The sequence below is a fragment of the Anabas testudineus genome, chromosome 6, assembly GCF_900324465.2.
Source record: "Anabas testudineus chromosome 6, fAnaTes1.2, whole genome shotgun sequence".
Classification (NCBI taxonomy): Eukaryota; Metazoa; Chordata; class Actinopteri; order Anabantiformes; family Anabantidae; genus Anabas; species Anabas testudineus.
The window spans coordinates 13096124-13116106 of record NC_046615.1 but is presented as its reverse complement, the minus strand read 5'-3'; the positions used below and the strand labels follow the sequence as shown (position 1 = coordinate 13116106).

The window sequence follows — 19983 nt, the reverse complement described above, 5'->3', positions numbered from 1 at the left end:
AACACGGGCTTTATTAATAACAGTAAAGCAAAGATATGTGCATGGATGCATTTCATTTTCCAACATCACCAGTCTTAGCTCGGAGCAGTAAAATGATCTTATTACTTAATTTACTGACTGGTATCACCTCAGAGAACAAATGGTCATGAAACAGAGACCTCCTGCAGCATGGTTTAAATGGTTTGTAGCCACAATATTACTGCCTCAGCCGCCAGATGATCTAAGAACCACAACAACGTCAGTATTCTTGCTTTCTTGCGAGTCCATAACCCGCTCTATATAACCACATACAATCACAATATAGTGGCCAAACTCGAAGGGAGAGAGCAGTGAAGAGTGTTCAGAGCTCTACACAAACATCCTCTACACGCCAGGATGGTGCAGCAGAGAAGAAACAAGAGCCTAGGACCAGAGTCAGGAGTGCACCTTCACCCAGGACAATACAATACACACTTTGGACACGGTGGATGGATTGTTGAGAGAGCAGTGAAGGAAGCCATCTGATTTCAAGTGGAAAACCCTTCTCTCAACAAGAGGCGGAGGTTGGATTCATTTTATTTTCATTCTGTTGAGGTCAGGCTATAAAACCACAGTGAAGCTCAGGTGGAAGGGAAGGAGCCGGACCCTGCTTTTTGTAAGCAGCCATCACACACTTGATGAGCTCCTAGTCTGAGGAATCACTGATGCCAAGCTGGATCCACCGAAAGGAGTAAAAGTACTTAAGTACAGTACTTAAGTACAGTTAGTGTTACTTTTCACCACTGGTGTGCAGAGCTGTTAAAATGTCCTCACAGCTTCGACGCCTATGTGTGTTTGCTTATGAGCGTACTTGGTGCAAACCTGCCTCACACACCTGTCTGTCTGTCTGACAGTCTGTCTGTCTGCCTGTCTGTGTGTACACTGCAGTCTGGCAACACCTGGAGAGTCCCACCGAACTGGCTCAGGGGTGAGGATGGAGAGGATGGAGAGGTGGCCTCTGCGCCTTTAAGGCTGCATGTGGTCCACATCTCTCTGCTCCCATGGCAGAGGCTCTGGAGGTGCACGCTTTCAAAGTTTGACTGGGGAATAGAGGAAGCGGTGGAGACGGCAGCAGCGTCGCCCCGTAGGAAAACACACACACACACACACACACACACACACACGCACGCACACACACGGATCTCATCATCCGAGAGAGGGGAAGGACCGCGGCTCGCCTGGGAGTGTCCGACGATGAGAACAAAGGCAGAGATGACCGAGCGGATTTTCGATTTGTAGAAGGGGGAAAAAAAAAAAAAAACGCGAGGAGGTGAACGCACCACGGACGGAGCCCGGTGAACGCAGCACGGACGGAGCCCGGTGAACGCACCACGGACGGAGCCCGGTGAACGCAGCACGGACGGAGCCCGGTGAACGCAGCACGGACGCGGCGCCGGCTGCAGCCTCCTCTCAGCCATGCCGCTCGTGTTGCGCACGCTGTTGTTCGGCTTCGTAACGCTGCTGGTTGTGGTTTTGATAATTGATGATATTGCAGAAGTGGAGGAAGAAACTGCGTAAGTAGCTCTGTGTAATTCATCCATGCACTGTGTGTGTGATGTAGTCTGTGGTTTTTGCTCGTCCAGCAGGTTTATTATCCTCAGGTTCTCTCCCAGAAGAGACAATGCATGAAGTGGGTTTTAAAAAAAAAAAAAGAAAGGAACAGAAACCATTTTATTTGAACTGGATTGAAGTTTTGGAGTTGAATGAGGAGTGTGAGTGGTTTGTTTCTACATTTGTAACACTTGGGTGCAGCAGGAGCAGCTGTTCCGACAGCAGACCGCCTGGATCTCCAAGGATTAGGCTGTTTGTCTTGCAGCAGTCTGCATGCGGGATAGGATACATTTACACTATAAGTGTGTGAGTGTGTGTGTGTGTGTGTGAGTGAGAAGAGAAGAGAAAGACAGGCAGGGGGGGGGGGAAGAAGGAGGAGGACAACAGATTGGACACAAAAGAGGCTTCCCTCTTTTTTTTTTTTTTTTTGTTTCATTTCATAGTCTTTGAAATGTTAAGCAGTGCAGCAGAAGTCACACACATGCCCCACTTGCGTTTGACCTCCAAGGAAATAGATGAATTTAGTATTAAAATACTTCAGATGCATGTGAAACCAAACCAGATCTCAACAGCCTCCACTTGTTCTCATTATTTTCATCACAGCTATGAAGCTCTTGTGCTACCTGAATAGCACAAATGACTTTTTGCCTCTTTTCTCTCTCTCCGTCTCTCTCTCTCTCTCTCTCTCTCTCTCTCTCTCTCTCTCTCTCTCTCTCTCTGAAGCTTTTGGATCCTCTCATTTCCCTTTCAGCAAGAACATTTTGTTTTGAATGCAATTACCCGGCTGTGGCTCACGTTGTAATGAGGTCATATTGGTTTGTGATTCGCCGTGGGAGAAGAACCAGAACCAATTGCACTTCTGCATAAATGCCATTTAATGTAATTATAGCAATATATTTAAAGACTACCAGCTTTATGAAACGAGGAAGAACATCCCACCTGTCAGTCAGAACCTGTTTTTACACTCCTCCGTTAAGGCGCCTGCTGGAGTCTTGTCACAATTTTATCAGATATGAGCAAGGTCATGATTGCAAAATAGACAGCTGCTTAAAAATGTACATGTAGACACAATATGTTTAGTGTAAATTCATCTTGGCTGACATATTTAACACCCCTGTGAAAAGATTGCTCACTTCCCTGTGGAAAGAAAACCTCTTTTCAGCATAATGGGGCTCCATTAAGGCCACATTTCTCCTCATTACATCAGCAAATGGGCCCACAGTGGATTGCTCTAAAAATACCTTGATGCGTGTCTTTCACCTTCATTCTATCGTAAAAGAAGGGCGTACTGTACACCTGATACTGCATACAGTACGCGCATTATTGTTACATGATATGATAACAGGAAGGATTTGAAGCGTCCGTCCATTATCAACTAAGAATTCAGGCTGCAGTGATTCATAATTCAATCTAAATCCCTTCTCTCTTTTTTTTTTTCTTCTAGAAATTCTCGACATTCGAAGAAGATGAACTTACAGCGTCTCATCCCTAAACCGCACAGGTCTGAAATCTAGTTATTATCACACAAACATATAGCTGTAGACCATCAGCGGGGAACTACTATAACTGGTCTTTCTGTAATTTTCAGTTGCTACTGGTCATTTGATTCCTTTTGCAGCCTTGATAACACAGTGAGTCACTCGCAGTGAGTGTCTCTACTTTTTACAGCAAGAAGGCAGCTGCTATAAATACCCACTATGGTGGTATCCATGTGATAAGGAGAACATGCACCATAAGAAGAAAGATGAATTAAACTTACAATGCTGTATTTCACCACTCATTTGTATTGAAAATATTCTAAACCTCAGTGAAGGCATCTCCAGGGAACCCAGTCTTGTCTTTATACAGTGGTGGAAGGAGAATTCACATAGGAAAGCAATATGCAGTCCTGGCCTGGATTTATAATTGCACTCAATGGACCATCTTTGGTTGTTTAGAAGGGTGAGGCTCGCTCAAAAATACAATGGCAAGAAAAAATATTGTAATTTTATAGTGTCTGCATTAATTTGTCATAAAATGTGATCTGATCTTTATGTAAGTTGAGTATTAACAAATGTAATGTGCCTGAAATAATAACACAAAACATTCTGATCCTACATGTCTTTATTGAGAACAACCATAAACACCTCACAGTGTTAGTAGAAAAAGTATCTGAACCGTCAGAATTAATCATTATCCTGTAACATCATTCAACTTCTACAGAGTTTCAGCTGACGTACAGACATTCTCACATTATCATGACAAATTTTTTTGATACACTTGGAAATTAATCTTCCCCCCAATCACTACGAGCTGACCAGGCCGTGATGCAGCAAAGCAGGCCCAAATCATGATGTTTCCTCCACCATACTTTACTGATTCGGATTGGGAAGATGTTTTCATGATGATATGCAGTGACCTTTTTATGCCACATGTTGTGCTGTTTGTTCTTTCCAAACAGTTCAATATAGTTTCACAAAACATTTTGCTAATACTGCTGTGGAGTGTCCATGTGCTTTTTGACAAACTTCAGGCGTTCATCGATGTTCTTTTTAGTAAGCAGCAGCTTCCTTTGTGGTGTCCTGGCATAGACACCCTGCTGGTTTTACCTACTGTAGACTAACAAACACAGATGTTAGCCAGTTCCAATAATGCCTTCAAATCTTTGTCTGTCTCTCAGGGTTGTTTCTTTACCTCGTTAATGAGTGTTTGTTGTGCTCTTGGGGTCATTTTGACTGTCTAGACCAGAGTAGCCACAGTCCCAAAGTGTCTCCATTTGTTTGATTGTTTGACTAACTGTAGACTGGTGAGTTTCTAAAGTCTTTCAAATCACTTTGTAACTCTTTCCAGCTTTTTGGAAATCAACAATTCCCGATCATAGATCCTATGAAAGCTCCTTTTGGTGAGGCATGGCTCACTGAAGCGTATTATTCAGACCTAACACCTGACTGCAATTAGTTTCTTTGAGGTCATTATTCAAAGGGTTCACATAATTTTTATGGATGTTCTCAATAAAGACATTTATTTGCTAATACTCTTGACTTAAATGAAGATGAGATCACATTTTATGACAAATTAATGCAGAAAACCATGAAATTCCAAAAGGTTCACATACTTTTTACTGCCACTGTATTTCTGCCAGGCTGCACAATAACTGTGGATCACAGAAGGCGCTGGCACTACCATTCCATATTTACATAGGTTTTGGAGCATCCTCCTCTATAGTAGTGCATTTGATGTAATTTTATCTTTGTGAGTTTAAAAAATATTATATGTGTGTGTAACAACCTGGATAGAGATAACTAAAAGAAATACACAATTTATGGTCCAAACAACAAATCTTTTGTTTCTGATTGATCCGAATTTTAAGGACCAGCATTGGGTGTCAACAACATGACTTTTTGTTGTCATTTAGAAAGGCGGCAGCACACGTGGATCCGACGTCTTTGGCACGACTGAGCACAACTAGAAATCATCAGCATCCGAGCTACAACAACAGCGCCAGGCACTCGCCGAACAGCTGGACTTTCAACAAAACCCTCTCCAATCTCATCAGGTATGATCAACACTCACATGAATTACCTCCGACTTGATTAAGCAGAGTCTTTTATAACTAGTGTGTGTTTTCTGCTCGTCCAGGAAAAATATTCTAAGGTTTTTCGATCCAGAGAGAGATATTTCAATTCTGAAGGGCACGCTGAAACCGGGGGACATCATCCACTATGTTTTTGATCGCCACAGTACCACAAACATCTCAGAAAATCTCTACCGTCTTTTGCCAACTGTATCCCCCATGAAGAACCAACATCACAGGCGCTGTGCCATTGTGGGAAACTCTGGGATCCTGCTGAACAGCAGCTGTGGGCATGAGATTGACTCTCACGACTTTATTATCAGGTACATCTTTTCCCCACAGAAACGGCGTAAGTGATTTTAGGGTTGGAAGTCTTCCACTTGAAATAAGTCATAAACCCGCAAGTTAAAGTGGACTGTAATTGACATGGATTAGCAAATTAGTTTAAATTTTAAGCTTATCTCACTTTTGCTGAGAGTACAATTCGCATTAGAATGATAATCACTTTCTGAAGTACTCAATTTAATTCAGGTTTAGAGCTGGTGCTCACACAGCTGGAAATATTAATTGCACTTTTGCAAAAGCTGTCGACGCTTTTTAATGATTTACTGTTGGAAACAAACTGCCAGACCGAGGGTAATTAAATGCATGATTATATGTGAAACTGACATTTTGAAAAGCTCCTGCATCCTGCAGAAACACATTGTGCTTTGCAGAAAACCACTGCCTCTCTCAGGGGTCCTGCTCTCATTTACCAGAGAAGTCTGTTTGTGAAGCCATCAGCCAGCTCAGTTTTGTGTTTAGGTGCAGGTAATGGAGTGGCTTATTTAGCATTATTCATGTTAGTCAATGGAAGAAAAATAAATCTTATAATGGAAGATGCAAATATAGCTGCTAACAGTGTAGCAAAACATGCTCCGGCTGAACTATCTATCGTGAAAAGCATCATCTCATAAATCATACCATCTACCATATGAATGTTGCATAAGTAGAGCAGGAAGTAGCTGTCTGCTGTAGCACCTCACTGATTGATGGCAGAATAGGAACAGGCTTAAATATTGTTCTATTTTTTCTATCTCCCTTTTTGTACTCTCAAATAGATTCAGTTGTCTTTGCATCTTGTCTCTCCTAAGTGATGCAATGTTACGCTGATGCAGAGAGGTCATGATTTGTAGACTCCAGCAGCATGATAATATTTGCCAGGGCATGATGGTAATGGTCGGCTGCAGTCAGACAACAGGCAATGTGGCATTTTGAGAAGCTGAGGAATTTGCTCTGGCATTCACGTATCAGATAGAGAGATAACATCTCGGCTAAATATAGTTCTCTGCCCTGTGCTTGGTTCCCACAAAGTAGGTTGACAGCGTTTGGGGGTGCTACATGATTTCAGCTCAGCGTTATGATAATGCAGTGGGATGATTTGGTGTACGCAAGCAAATTATTGGAACATTAAACAATGAATTCGAGACAGCTGATGGGGTAAATTTGTCTTCTTTTCAGTTTGTAAGCAAATATTGAAGCAATTTTTTGATTGAGTAAGTACATTAATTGTCACAGTATATTAACAGCTGTACAGGAAGCTGTGAAAGAACACTATGATCCTAGCAGTGGTGACAGAAGTATACAGTGTTTTTGTTTACACAGCATAGAAATACCTGCTTACATCAATAGCATTCACATCAAAATATACTAAAAGTATCTAAAGTAAAAGTACTCTCTATGCAGAATATCCCTTTTTTCTGAATAATGTTTATAATGAATACTGATGCATTAATGGACTGTATGGACATAAATGCTGTGAAGTGCAGTTTTTCGAGTGAATAAGTGAGTGGGTAAATTCCACCACTAAAACCCTCTCCGCATTTGGTGATTTTGAAGTTCTTCAGATGAACTTCTTCTTACTCAAAACAAACTATTTAAAATTGAATTGGATCGGTTGAAAAGATGAGGTTTTAGAAATACATGGCTTTCACTGAGCAGTAATAGAGATACTTCACTCTGAAGACAATACTTTGTGTTTTCTGGCACTTACTTAGAGGTCAAGACCAACATGAATAAACAAAATACCATCCTGCTTTTCAGTGGAATTTCACTTTTAGAAAACTCTGCAGGCTGAATTGTGCATACACAACTCCCAAATTAATGTTTAGTTATCTGTAGGTGGCATCATTCTGTATGATGATTATTGCTGTGTGGCAACTTTAGTCACTATCAACCAATCAACCCCATGCTTGCTTGTCCTAAGGTGTAACTTGGCACCAGTGGAGGAATACTCTCGAGACGTGGGTTGGCAGACCAACTTAGTGACCATGAACCCCTCGGTCGTGCAGCGGGCCTTCCAGGACCTGGTCAGTGAAGAGTGGAGGGCTCGCTTCTTGCGGCGGCTTCAAAGCCTCAGTGGCAGCGTGCTGTGGATCCCAGCCTTCATGGCGAAGGGAGGAGAGGAGCGCGTGGAGTGGGCCCTCCGTCTCATCCTGCTGCACACTGTGGACGTGCGGACTGCTTTCCCGTCACTGCGTCTTCTCCACGCTGTCAGAGGGTAAGAAGCCATTCAGGCTCACAGCTGCAGCTCCGGGTGTGTTGCACCTGTGACAAACGCTGATCTGCAGTCCAGGTCGCTAACAGAGCATTTGCTGACCGCCTGGGGCAGTCAGTGTGGGAAAGCTTCCTCACTTGAGTCATCTCACAACATCTGCCTTGATTAATTGTGAAATGTGTGTTTGTGTCTAGGTTTTATTTGCAGACTCAGTCAGTGGTTGATGTCTGTGTTGACATTTATGGAAGAAACACATATTTGCATCCTTTTAGAAAGCTAGAGAAGAAGATCAATACCACTCCCATCACTTAACTTCCAGTAAGACAGGGTGAAACTTGCCTAACTCACTGTCTTGTTTGTTTAATGCACACACAAGCAAAACTGTAACAAGACCAAGAGAGAGACCAGTTTGAACATCAGCATGCTAACATGCAGGTACTGTGTAATGTTTACGTCTGAAGCTGTTAGAGATGCCATTAACTTAGCAAGAATTTGGTTATCAAATTAAGTACTGGGAAAATTAAAATTGTGACCTGACAATCTGTACAATAGCTGTTGAAACATGTCACTAAAAAGCATAAGTGCTGCTGGAAAAATGAGTGGATTATCAAAGTCAGAATTACTCTTTAGGCGCCTTTACAGTGCCATTTCAGTAAGTTTATCCTAGTCTAGGTCAAAAATGGTGGAGTTACCAACTGACAATAGGGCTGACCTTTGTTCCCTCAACTCATGCTGGCAGACAACCAGTAGAGCAGCTGCAAAAGTTCAGTCCAGAATAATAAAATCAAAGTCAAACTATTCCCCTAACTGAAGCTTATTTCTCCACTGTTTGACCAGACATTAATCGTCAACGTATAATAATAATACTTTAATAATAATACGTTCCAGTTAAATTGTGTGCAGAATATTGCTCGTTTGATTGCTCCATCATTTGTTGGTAGGCCTCTACCGGGTCTATGGACTAGTACAGATAATAAAGCTGTTAAGCTATTTATTGTAGTGTATTACTGTATATTTTCTTGAGCGGCAGTATTTACATTTATCTGGTTAAGCTGGTCAAGGATCTTCTTTGAACATTGCTTTATGCATATTTGTCAAATACAGCCTCCACTGCCTTGAGGCACTTATAAAAACCCTCTGTCTGCATTTTTTTTTCTTGCTGTCCTTGCCTCTCTCATCACAAACAGACTCTGCTCCAGATCGTTCCTGCCTTGTTAAAAGCCTAACAACCACCGCTGGTCAGCGACCAAATTATGCTATTTTGTATGCCCCAACTAGCGCTTGGTATTGCACAGGGGTAGAACTAGGTCATGATTTTTGTAACAGTCTGTAAGATCATTGTTTTACAAGAGAAAATCCTTCTCCAGAGATTTTCTTACAGATGAAGTGCATGTCTGTGTCATCTTTATAGTGGTGTCTGATAAATAGTCGTCCTGACCTTGTCCTTTTCTTAGTAAGGCTGAACATTAAATATATTTTAATACACTAGAGGACAAAGAGTTTGCTTGTATTCATTCCAGACAAATGCCACAACCGATCATTTCACTGATAATAAGGCCGTTCTCTCTGATTATTAGAATGCTTATCACCTGCTGGAGGGTTTGTCTGGGCTGTAAACCTGCTCACTGTTTGACCTTCATGGCAACACAAAGCGCTTTAAATAGTACAACCGCTGCATCTCAACGTGACCCTCCACACTAACGACAGGGAGTGTGGAAAAGAGCTAAGGGAGGCAGCGGTAGCCTCGGGGCTAGGAGAAACGTGCTGGTGCTTGAGAAGGAAAATGAAGCTGCGACAAATAAACGTCTGACCAGCTGCCCCTGACGTTGCTCCTGAGGTCAGCATGTGGCATCTCGCTGTGGTTCGAGCTCATAGGTAACCTGAGGTCAAAGAAAGTGATTGTGTGCTGCAGTACCAGAACACGTTGTAGGTACTTAGCAAACACAGTTTAATTAAAAATCATTTTCAGCCCTCAGGCGTTATTTTGCTTGGAGTAAAAGCTCTCATAATGTGGCAAGATAAATAACATTTTTTCATAATGACTTCAGACATAGATGGTTGCTGCTGCGGTATCAGTATGTACCTGATGTTTCAACCCCAAATGTGTGGAATAATTTTGTTTAATGTGCAAAGAATAATCTGTTGATTGCTTAAATTAATTAAAGTTACTGTGCTAAAGTCCAAAATGCAGAGTTTTGTCCACTCAGTAATGCAAACTGTAAACATATTCAGTTTACAAGGAGAAAAGTAGCAAAGACTCACATTTGGAAAGCTGCTACCAGAGAATGTTTGCTGCTCTTATTTTATCCATCAAATTTGGCTATTGGCTAATCTATCAGCTGCCTTAGCATGAGCTATGAAAAAATATTTTATGACGACTAAACTAAGTCATTATTTGCTTCAGTTTACTCAATGTGTCCATTGTGTACCCACAGAACAAATAGGAGAAGAAGACAAAAGCTCACTTATTGATTATCTGTGAGCAGAAGGAGCTGTTGTCTACTACTGAGAATCATATCTAGCAAGTTCTCCATTTTTCCTTCCTTTTACCTAAAGGTCTGCGAGTGAGATGGAGAAATGTCCCACACAGACGCTTCAGTATCCTAACTACAGGAGAGCTCTGGCAACCTTGAGCACATTCTTTCTTTTCCTGCATTTCCAGTATTTGTCTAGTTATTGAGTGAACGAGTTCAGATAATGACGTTCGCTCTCTTTGTCAATAGGTATTGGCTGACTAACAACGTCCACATCAAGCGTCCGACCACCGGCCTCCTCATGTACACCATGGCTACTCGTTTCTGTGAGGAGATCCATCTCTACGGCTTCTGGCCTTTCCCACTTGACCCACAGGGCAAACCGGTCAAATACCACTACTATGATGCTCTAAAATATGAGTACACCTCCAGCTCAAGTCCTCACACCATGCCTCTGGAGTTCAGGACCCTGAGTGCACTGCATAGACAGGGGGCGCTCCGGCTCCACACTGGGCAGTGTGACATGGAGAGGAGACAGCAAAATGAGCTCCAGAGCAAATAAAGGGATGGGTAATCTCCATGGAAACCTCTATCTTGACTGAGTAGACTTTGTACAAACGGTTTTCTTGTTACTGTACTTTTCTGAAACTTGAATTAACTTATTTTGAGTAATTGGAAGGAACTTTTTCTAGTTCAAACTCTTTTAGTGAACCCTTTCACTGGTGTGTTTTACCATTAATGAGATTTCTATGGCAACCTTTAAAATAACGAGACCCCCTTTTTTGCCCAGATGGCTTCTGCTCGTGTAACCCAACTGTTAGTGGAGCTCCTGTCATGTTCGTCTGCGGACGCCTTATAGTCATTAAACAGCCAATTTTAAACCAAGTTCCCAGTAAGTTATGAATTAAGAATTCAGAACACATAATTGCGTTTTTTTAATGATATATGATACACATCATGATATAATAGAACTCTGTTAAGGGTGCATTGTAATTTACCCAACACGGCGTCACCACTAAGAGCTGTTGTATTAATGTCTCTTGTGGGTCATTAATTCGACCACAAGATGGAAGCACTTAATCCAGAGGGAGAATGATGATGAAAGAAAAAACTGTTGATACATCTGTTTTTATTATGATGAACCCTTTTGATTAGGATATTTTACAATACTTGATATAATATTTAACTTGTGATAACCTTTCCTCTGCTGGCATTTTACATGTGTGCTTTTCTAGCTTCTTGTAAAGTACCTTAAATGGTGCTCGCTTGAAAACGTCCACAAGAATTGAACATGTCCAGTCTACTAGAAATGCTGTGTGATTACCTTTCTGTTAGGTTACCTTGAGAGCCAGGAGAGGAACTGGAGGCACGCGGAAGTGTCCTCAGCCTCTGTGAGGATAAAGAAGGAGTGTACCAGCTGTTCACACACGAATGTTTACACAGACTTGGCCAACTGGCAGTCTGGAAGCACACTTTGTAAACCTTTCTCAAAGAACACCAGCCCTGTTTCTACACTGGAATTGATATTAGTGAGGTCAGGCTGCAGTTTGCATAGTGGTATGAAGAAGAGCGTTTTTGTTTTTTTGTTTTTTTTAATGAATGTATTGGTGATATTCTCACAAATGCTGGAGAGAATTAAAAGACCCCCATGATGTGCTTTAGATGAATACCTAGTCGCAGGTAGAATGAGTTTCAGTGCAATAACACTGAGTGGAGGAGGAGCGAGGGGCGCGTTCGCCTTGATTCGTTTGGAATTATGTAAAAATTAGACTTGTAATGTGCGTTTGGGTCAAAGTTCAAACTGTATATGCCGATGAAGATATCTGTGGATTTTATGAAGCTGCTAGTATTTTGTGCCTATATTCACTAAATCTATTTAGAAAGGGACCATTCACATGTCCAGAAAAAATGGTCTTAATAGTGCTATTACTTATGAAACCCTAATAAACAGAATGTGCAAAAAAAAAAAAAAAAAAAAAAAGTTGCTGTAGGTCTGTTTCTATGTAACTGTCATCGGGGAAAATACTTTTTTAAACCAATACATCTTAATGCTAGCTTGAATTATATCTGTTGTACTTTCAAGCTCCGAACCAGTAAAGTCAGGAAGTTCAGAGTACGACAGAAGTTCAGTTCAGAATATTCCAAGAGCTCTGCAGCTAAACAAGCGGCCTTTCATGCGCCCATTGCCATGTGATTTGTCCTTCAGAGTGTTGTTTTGCCCCCGTTGACTTACAGCTTGGCCTTAATATGTTGCCAATTAAGTGAAGAATACGCATGAACGTTGTGCTAGAGACGTCAGCAGCCTGGAGCAATGAAAGGTTTATTTGTGATATCTTGTCTTAAGCTCTGCAAAAATAGAAACATTTTGTGATTAACACTATTAATTTAACCTAGAATCTGGAATTTGTCACAGTTTAGAAAGATTTCTACTAACGTAGTTTCTGTTGTGACATTAGGGGGACTGTGTTGTACAGTTTTATCTTGCTTATTGTCATATTTACTGTACATTAACATGTGTAATGTCCAGATGTCAAAATGTTACCTTTTGCATGTTTGTCTTCTCTTAGTGCATACAACATGAGGATATTTCAATTTTTAGTTTTTAAAATATTTTGTATGACATCTTTGGAGACTTAAATTGTGCAGTTATGACAAAGTGAATGTACTTTCTGTGGCAGAAAATACACTAAAGGATGGAAAAATAAGATGTCGTCTCTCCATGAAACGATTTTAACAGTTCAAAGGAAGCCGTTTTATTTCAGTAGTGTTTCAAAGAAATGGAAACTGAGGAAACAGCTGTGGGTACACACAGCATTTCTGTGACCAGAAACCAGGTCTTGTTTTCAATAAAGTTTCAAAACGCTTTTTAAGATTTACCTTTTTTGCTTTAATGTGGGGTTCAGGAAATTAGCTACAGTCTTCAAACAGCTACCACAATGACTCTGATTCATTTTACAAGAGAAGCTTTCTGTGGCCAATGATTCAGCTCCAATAAAAGTCCAGAATTAGCATCTTTATGAGCAAGGTTTTTCCATGATTGCACACGCACACACACATAAACACACACAAAATACTAAAGATAAAATAACAGACATTGCCAAGATGGGACTGTACAAAATTGGCCTGAGACACAAAAATGGTCTTCTGCAGTTTTCTGCATGTACAGTGAAAGACTAAAATTAAACACGACACAGCACTGTAATGAACAGTAATCATACTATAGTCTGATAAAAAATAAAACATGTCAGTCTGATAACACAGCAAACCAAAGACAAAGTGAGGAACATTGTATCAAAAATATGGTTGAAAATTTACTTATTATTCAGTGAGTGACTAAGGAACCTTTCACAAACCATTCACAAATATTCCTGCAGATGTTTCCAAATGGAGCTGCCCCTGCAGGCCAGGGTGCACCGTCAAATAAGCTTGCCTTAAAACAGAAGATCACCTACAGCACCCTGTCACAGGCGCTGCTGATTATTCCTATTCCTACTCTTGCTGTACTCTGCATTGTTGCTGGTTTACTGTAATGTGTTTGTGAACTCCTCTGATGTTCACTTCATTTAGTTTGACTTATGATTGATTATTGTGTATTTAGTGTTTGCAAATCATTTGGATGTTATAATTTGGTAAAACCTTCCTTTTGAAGCCAAATATCAAAATATAACCATCAAACAGTGCCAGTTTCAGTGTGTAACAATTGTTACCTGTACTGACATACTTTGCTAGTGAACTGGTTTGTTCAAGGTAGTGACATTTGATAAGAGTAGCTGACATGATGTGTGACTGAGTTATAAAATATTACTCCATTGTGCAAACACTGTAGCTATTTGAAGAAATGGAGAGCTTCTTTATCAGTGTGTGAAACACAAAATGGCCCCTCACAAGTTAAACGTCAGTGAAGCATTAAATGGAATCGATTTTAGAATACCTAAAACATAGGTAATTTTTACTGAATTACCAAATATCATTTGTTAATTTAAATTTGTATGTATTTAATATGTGTTGTACAGCCTTCACACCCGTGGTTGATATTGTTTAGTGGTTAATTAAATTAAATTGTCATATGCCTGAACAGAGCTCACCACAACAGATTACAGCATTCACATTCACAGCAATTGGATGTTCTCGATAAATACCGTACAAATGTATCCTGACAATGTTCTATGAACTTTTAATCCAATTTGAAAAAATGTAAAACTTCAGCTGAGATAGCAGCAAAATAGAAATATCTCTACTCTAACTACACACAGTAAAAAAGATAAGCTCACTCCATACATAAGGACAATATATGCACAATCCAGTGGTTATTAGATGGATATTTTTGGTATTAAAGTTTAAAAATATCAATTACTGTCTATATACAATAACTCAATTCTTCATAGTGTGCAAATTCTTCATACGAATAAAGTGTTCTCTCCAAATATCTGTAGCATGTTAATGTTTTGTGCATCAACTGATGGTCTTGAGTGGCCATTAAATATGTATTTAAACACGACATATTAATGTTAAATCAGAATAAAGGTATGATTAACCCTGCACTGTAGAAATATAATAGATCACCATAGCACACTTCAGCCCATTTGCATACTGTAACTGGAACGAACATGTAAATCATAACTGTAAAATAATGAAAGAAATAAAGAAAAAAACTTATAACATGTTTTTCTGTTAAATTAATTGCAGCCAACCGCCTTTGTTTGATTCATTGTTGAATGTCACAGCATGAAGCACCCTGATCTTTGATAATGGAAAGAACCGAGCATCAGTAAAGCAGCAAATAAAGATATCTATGCAGCCCCAGGCCTTTAAACGCAGATGAAAGCCATGCACAAGCAGCATACGACGGTGCTGGTTTTGTAAGACTTGGTAACAGAACGTAGAGGAAATCACTTCAGTCGTCCCAGGCAAAACAGGAGTTTTCAAATGTTAATGTCGGGATTCACCTGCAAATACATAAATCAATCAATAAGAATGGCGAAAACTCACAAATATTAATCTGGTGTTACTGTGAGGAGTAGTGAAGAGGAAATATGTTCGCAGAATCCTGTCTGACTTGGAAGTCAAGAATGTCAGGTAAACAGGACGTCATATCTTCCTTTGAGGAAATGGTTGTTAAACAACAATAGAAAGGACGGAAGGGTGAAACCTAATGTCAACATAGGATTTTAACAACACTCTGTTTCTTTAAAATAGTGTTTCTTCAAGAAGAACAATTATACTGTCCTGTATCGTGCCAGTGTGGTTTAGTACTGCATGTGAGTACTGTGAATAAAATTAGCTTCAATAAATAGTGATTAAAAGTAGTAAGAGCTGCTTCAGTCACAAAGGCAAATGAACTTTGCCACGACGAAGGAGCCAGGCTGCAAAGTTTCATAGTCAAAACACAGTTACAAGCTGCTTTACATAGGCAAACCAAGGTTAAAACGTTTCACGACTACAACGGTAACAAGTGAGATAAAGCTCTTTTAAAGAAACACAGACTTCAATTGGACATAAGTTTATAATGCCCTCAATAATTTACAGTGGTCAATGTCCTGTAGCCATCTAAGTCTAACTTCTTTAAAGAAAATTAGCCTGCACTCGTTCCTATTTGAGCAGTAGAAAAAGTTTTCTATGGTCTTCTAAATAACATTAATATCTGTTAGAAGGATTCCTAATTTCCTAAATAATTTAAAGGTAACAAACCTGTATTTCACATCAAAGAGGGTTGAGTCGTCCTCATCGTCATTCTCTTCATTAAGAGGAGCCATCTCAACACGCTCTGCAGGCGTCGTTATTATATCATATTTTCGTGTCTTTCTGATTCGTCTCCCAGATCTGTGGGAAGAAAAACACGAGAAAAACACAAGACAAAGAAAAACATCACATCATTTAGGCTCCAATTCCAAAACCACTTTAGTTCAACCAGATAGTATAGATCAAATTGGTAACTACTGTAACTACTGTACTATATTATTAATGTCCAGTGGTTGTTAGAATATATATATATATATATATATATATATATATATATATATATATATATATATATATATATTATACATATTCATATATTATTAGTTTTCATATATTATAATATATAAAATGTAGAATAAATGAATAAACAATCAAACAGAAGCGTCATCAATAAGAACAGCAATATGAACTGAGAGTAATGTGCAACCTGTAAATCCACAGCAAATGGTGTGTGATCAATGTATGGTGTGATCCTGGGATCTTGTTAAGGATCCACTGGTTAGATCCACATGCAGCTTACATAAAGGTTTGGTTAGACTGCTGCTTACTGAAGAGCCCGAAGACTGTAATTCCCTGTAGGCACATTATTAATAGGCCCAGACGTTTGGTCATTGCCTCCAACGTCACATGGATCCTAACACAAGCACATGCTCCTAATCGATTCATTTACGAGGAACCTGACATTTCTACCATCATTCTGGATGTTTATTATAGACCTTAGAGCTATATAACCGTCTCAGAGCCGTGTGTGTGTGTGTGTGTGTGTGTGTCTCCCTGCCTACCTGACCACTTTGATGACCAGGCATGTGATGAGAACAGCTGTTAACACGCAGATGAAAATAACAATGTTTTTCAGAGTTGGAAGATGCGTCATCAGAGATGAGATCCGTGATCCCACGGCGGCATCTGTGACGTTATTTGTCAGTTCATCTCCACCGCTGATGGATGGCGACGTTGAATTGACCTGCGTCGCGGGTGAAATTGAAATAGTTTGCGGCTCGCCACTGACGCGCCACAGAGCCACAATAACGCAGGCTAGAATCAGCCTGGATGAAACCATGGTGCCAAAATAACGCAACCAAAGCAGCAGGATGTCGAGCGAGGGGTTCCTCCAATCTACATGAAATGCGGCAGCAGCTGTCACATTATACAGGAGCCTCTCATCAGTGTCAGAGTTTACTATTTACACAAGAGAGAAACTGCGAAGCGCAAATATCCATCTCTGTTCCCGTCCAGGTTTTTTTTTTTCCTAAAGGTGGATTTCTAGGTCGTCAGGAGCCTCTCCTTCCAAAACGTGTTCCCCTTGAGTTGACTAAGAGCGATTCCTTCCTGATTGCATTAGGACTTCGTGTGGAGATGGGGATTATCCGCCTCCGGAAGGGCTCTGCAGGCTGGCCCACCGCTCCTGGTGCTGAAGAGGAGTTTTATGTGGGCTTGTGCTGCCTTCACGGAAGCCTCGTACTTTCGAGTTCCTGCCTTCAAGCAAAAAGTGTCGGCAGCTCGGGGACACACACACACACACACACACACACACACACACACACACACATATATATATATATATATTTATTAACATATATATATTTTTTTTTTCATTTTTTTTGGGAACCATGTGTAGGTCTGTCTGTCTATTTTCTTTTACATTTTGTAACATTTATGAACATTATAAAAGTAACTGTATCACTCTCTTGTGAGCATTAATGGATGTTTGTATGTGTGTGTGTGTGTGTGTGTGTGTGTGTGTACTCCTCCACTCCACCTGTTGCCTGGGATCAGCTCTGACCACCCCCCTGGTACCCTTAACAGGATAAGTGGTATAGATAATTGATGGATGGATAAATGCTGTCAAAGAAATAGTAGCTGTCGTTGTTTTTCCTTGAAGAGACTCAGTTTTCCAGGCTAAAGAATGACTTTGCAATACATGATATGGAGAATTCGTTTTTATGGATGCTGCAAAATGTAGAGGTAAAAACATGCCACCATGGTGTCAGTTAAACTGTTTAGGCTAAGAACAACAGTTTTTAAAAAGCAAGTTCTTAGTGTCTACGTTGAACAGTAGCTCATCAAGTCTTCAGGACTTGCCACAGACTGTTAAATACCTCCTACTACTTCACTGCACATTTTGGAGGCAGCAGGTTGGGCAGTTGACAGACTTCCAGCAGCATCTGAAGGCAGCATTTCCCCATGGGCTTATAGCAGCTTATTTTCCAAGAGCGCCACACTTCCAGGTCACGACCACGGACTCTAGGAAAACTTTTCACCAGACTAGACAGTAATAAGCAGCCAGTTAATGACTATACATTAATTCAGCAAATCTGCCGTGAAGCAAACACAAATCTACTTTTCTCTCTGACTCTCTTTTGAACACACACACACAGATATATGTCAGCATTTCTATAGTCACCTAACTTTGTGTTCACAATATGCATAATCCTACTGAAAAAGTGTGCTTAGATTTACTAATACCAATAGCTCTTGCATCTACTCTTGCAGTTAAAATGACATTAGACATGCACCACACTCATGCAACTTTTCTAACAGTGCACAAACCTGTAGGGCCTACTTTTTATCTGAAAACAAAAACTGAAGACAATCTGTTTGCTTTGTCTGTTTTGTCTGTTGGTTTGATTTCTGCACATCTTCTACTCAGAGGGCTGATGTTCTGGGATTACCATCTGTAAGAGCCATCTGATTTCATTAAAGCCCACCAGATGGCAGCACAAAATAACAACAGAGCCTGCATTTGCACAAGTTGAAATTCAGACTGGCTTCAACAGGCCTCTGTGGATCTGACACACTACTCAGTTGATAATACACATACAGTAGCTGATACATGTTTTAGTTTTGTTACTGTGTGAAGATTTTAGATGTAGCGTCCAGGTGAGGAGCATACTGTCCACTAACAGGCTCCATAAAGCCACAGGCATAGTTGAAGTGCCTGTCTATTATCTCCATCTTGATTTGGCATGGAGATTTATCTCACACTGAAAAGATTTGGACTCTGTGAGGAATAAGAGATGATACAAATCTCTGGCTGAAGGTGGGGGTCACATTGTGACAGCACTGCCTGAACTTGGAGAAGACAAACTAGTCAGGCTGTGACCGAGACAACGATACAGTTTTTATGCTTCAGTTTCAATTATAAAGCTTAAAGCTACAAAAGCCTATTAGAAAAAAAGTGGACTAAAATATAGTCCCATAGCTTAGTCGTGTTGAAGATTCTGAAATGTGCTACTCTTTCTCCTTCAGAGAACACAAACATGAAGCCCTGCTTTATAATTCATTTCCACACTTTGCCCATTTGACTCTGAAGGTGTTTGTTGAACAGCACGGCCAGACCAGCATACAGTATGAATTGCCATGCTAAGCGGAAAGCAAACATAAAAACATAGCCTACCTGTTCTTTTGTCAACTGCCAAAGGTCATTTACAATGCAATATGACCTTTGGTATATATGCCTTATCTGAAATTCAACACCCATGAATGCAATTCAGCCTGTTGTTGGTGTAGGGTGTTAAGGCACACCCTTCTTCAACAATGCTGTTTGCTTTTCTCTTAGTACATGGCTGTAGTAGTGCCTTCAGATTCTGACAAAGAAATGTTTGATATGATAAATATTGATCTATGCAGCAGGTTAGTGTGACTTCATAGTGTTCTTAAGGTACCATATTATTGTAGATACAAAGCCCACAGCAAAGCTCACAATACTTAAATCTAACTTTAGTCTGCACTTATTGAATGGCAACATGTACTGTAGGTTACGTGAATGAAACATCGGCTTACAGCAACTACGGTTAGGTCTTCAGATAACGACACAGTAGTAAACATAGGAAAAAAACAGAACAGGCTTTTTTTTTCCATTTCCTGTTCTTCTTTCATGCGGCACCAGCAAAAAAATTGCTCAATACAATGAATGACCTGCCTTAACTGAAGCAAAATTGTCTCTATTAAGAATACGCACTATGAAATTCTCAGTGTCTTACAGCAAAATTGTAGATTGCAACATTAGGCAACTTGCAAACAAACAGATAAAGGCTAAAGTAAAGACTTGTTGGTTATCTTAACAGATTTGGTGGATGAACACTGCCCTTCTCAAACCTATCCAATCAGTC

General features: G+C 40.2%; 2 protein-coding genes and 1 long non-coding RNA gene across 3 annotated transcripts; 1 reads left to right on the top strand and 2 right to left on the bottom strand.

Moving 5' to 3' along the window:
* Positions 1–1374: 1374 nt before the first annotated feature.
* st8sia2 (ST8 alpha-N-acetyl-neuraminide alpha-2,8-sialyltransferase 2) lies at positions 1375–12900 on the top strand. Its single transcript, XM_026364925.1, has 6 exons — positions 1375–1532; positions 3014–3070; positions 4964–5104; positions 5188–5445; positions 7368–7661; positions 10382–12900. Exons 1-6 carry the CDS (start codon positions 1435–1437, stop codon positions 10692–10694), a joined length of 1161 nt encoding a protein of 386 aa, XP_026220710.1. The 5' UTR covers positions 1375–1434; the 3' UTR covers positions 10695–12900.
* A 127-nt stretch (positions 12901–13027) lies between these two features.
* fam174b (family with sequence similarity 174 member B) lies at positions 13028–17408 on the bottom strand. Its single transcript, XM_026364926.1, has 3 exons — positions 16654–17408; positions 15821–15952; positions 13028–15078 (listed from the first exon to the last, which is right to left on the bottom strand). The coding sequence occupies exons 1-3, from the start codon at positions 16929–16931 to the stop codon at positions 15075–15077; spliced, it is 414 nt and encodes a 137-aa protein (XP_026220711.1). The 5' UTR covers positions 16932–17408; the 3' UTR covers positions 13028–15074.
* A 78-nt stretch (positions 17409–17486) lies between these two features.
* On the bottom strand, positions 17487–19337 carry LOC113165456. Its single transcript, XR_003299118.1, has 3 exons — positions 19269–19337; positions 17971–18136; positions 17487–17713 (listed from the first exon to the last, which is right to left on the bottom strand). It is a non-coding gene; the product is annotated as an uncharacterized LOC113165456 (long non-coding RNA).
* Between the last annotated feature and the right edge of the window lie 646 nt (positions 19338–19983).

Excerpts from the sequence above, each read along its gene's own strand:
- st8sia2 (XM_026364925.1), top strand. The coding sequence starts at position 1,435 with ATGCCGCTCGTGTTGCGCACGCTGTTGTTCGGCTTCGTAACGCTGCTG. Across the intron at positions 1,533-3,013 it reads GAAGTGGAGGAAGAAACTGC|AAATTCTCGACATTCGAAGA; the intron begins GTAAGTAGCTCT and ends TTTTTCTTCTAG. Across the intron at positions 7,662-10,381 it reads CTTCTCCACGCTGTCAGAGG|GTATTGGCTGACTAACAACG; the intron begins GTAAGAAGCCAT and ends CTTTGTCAATAG.
- fam174b (XM_026364926.1), bottom strand. The coding sequence starts at position 16,931 with ATGGTTTCATCCAGGCTGATTCTAGCCTGCGTTATTGTGGCTCTGTGG. Across the intron at positions 15,953-16,653 it reads CTGGTCATCAAAGTGGTCAG|ATCTGGGAGACGAATCAGAA; the intron begins GTAGGCAGGGAG and ends TTCTTCCCACAG.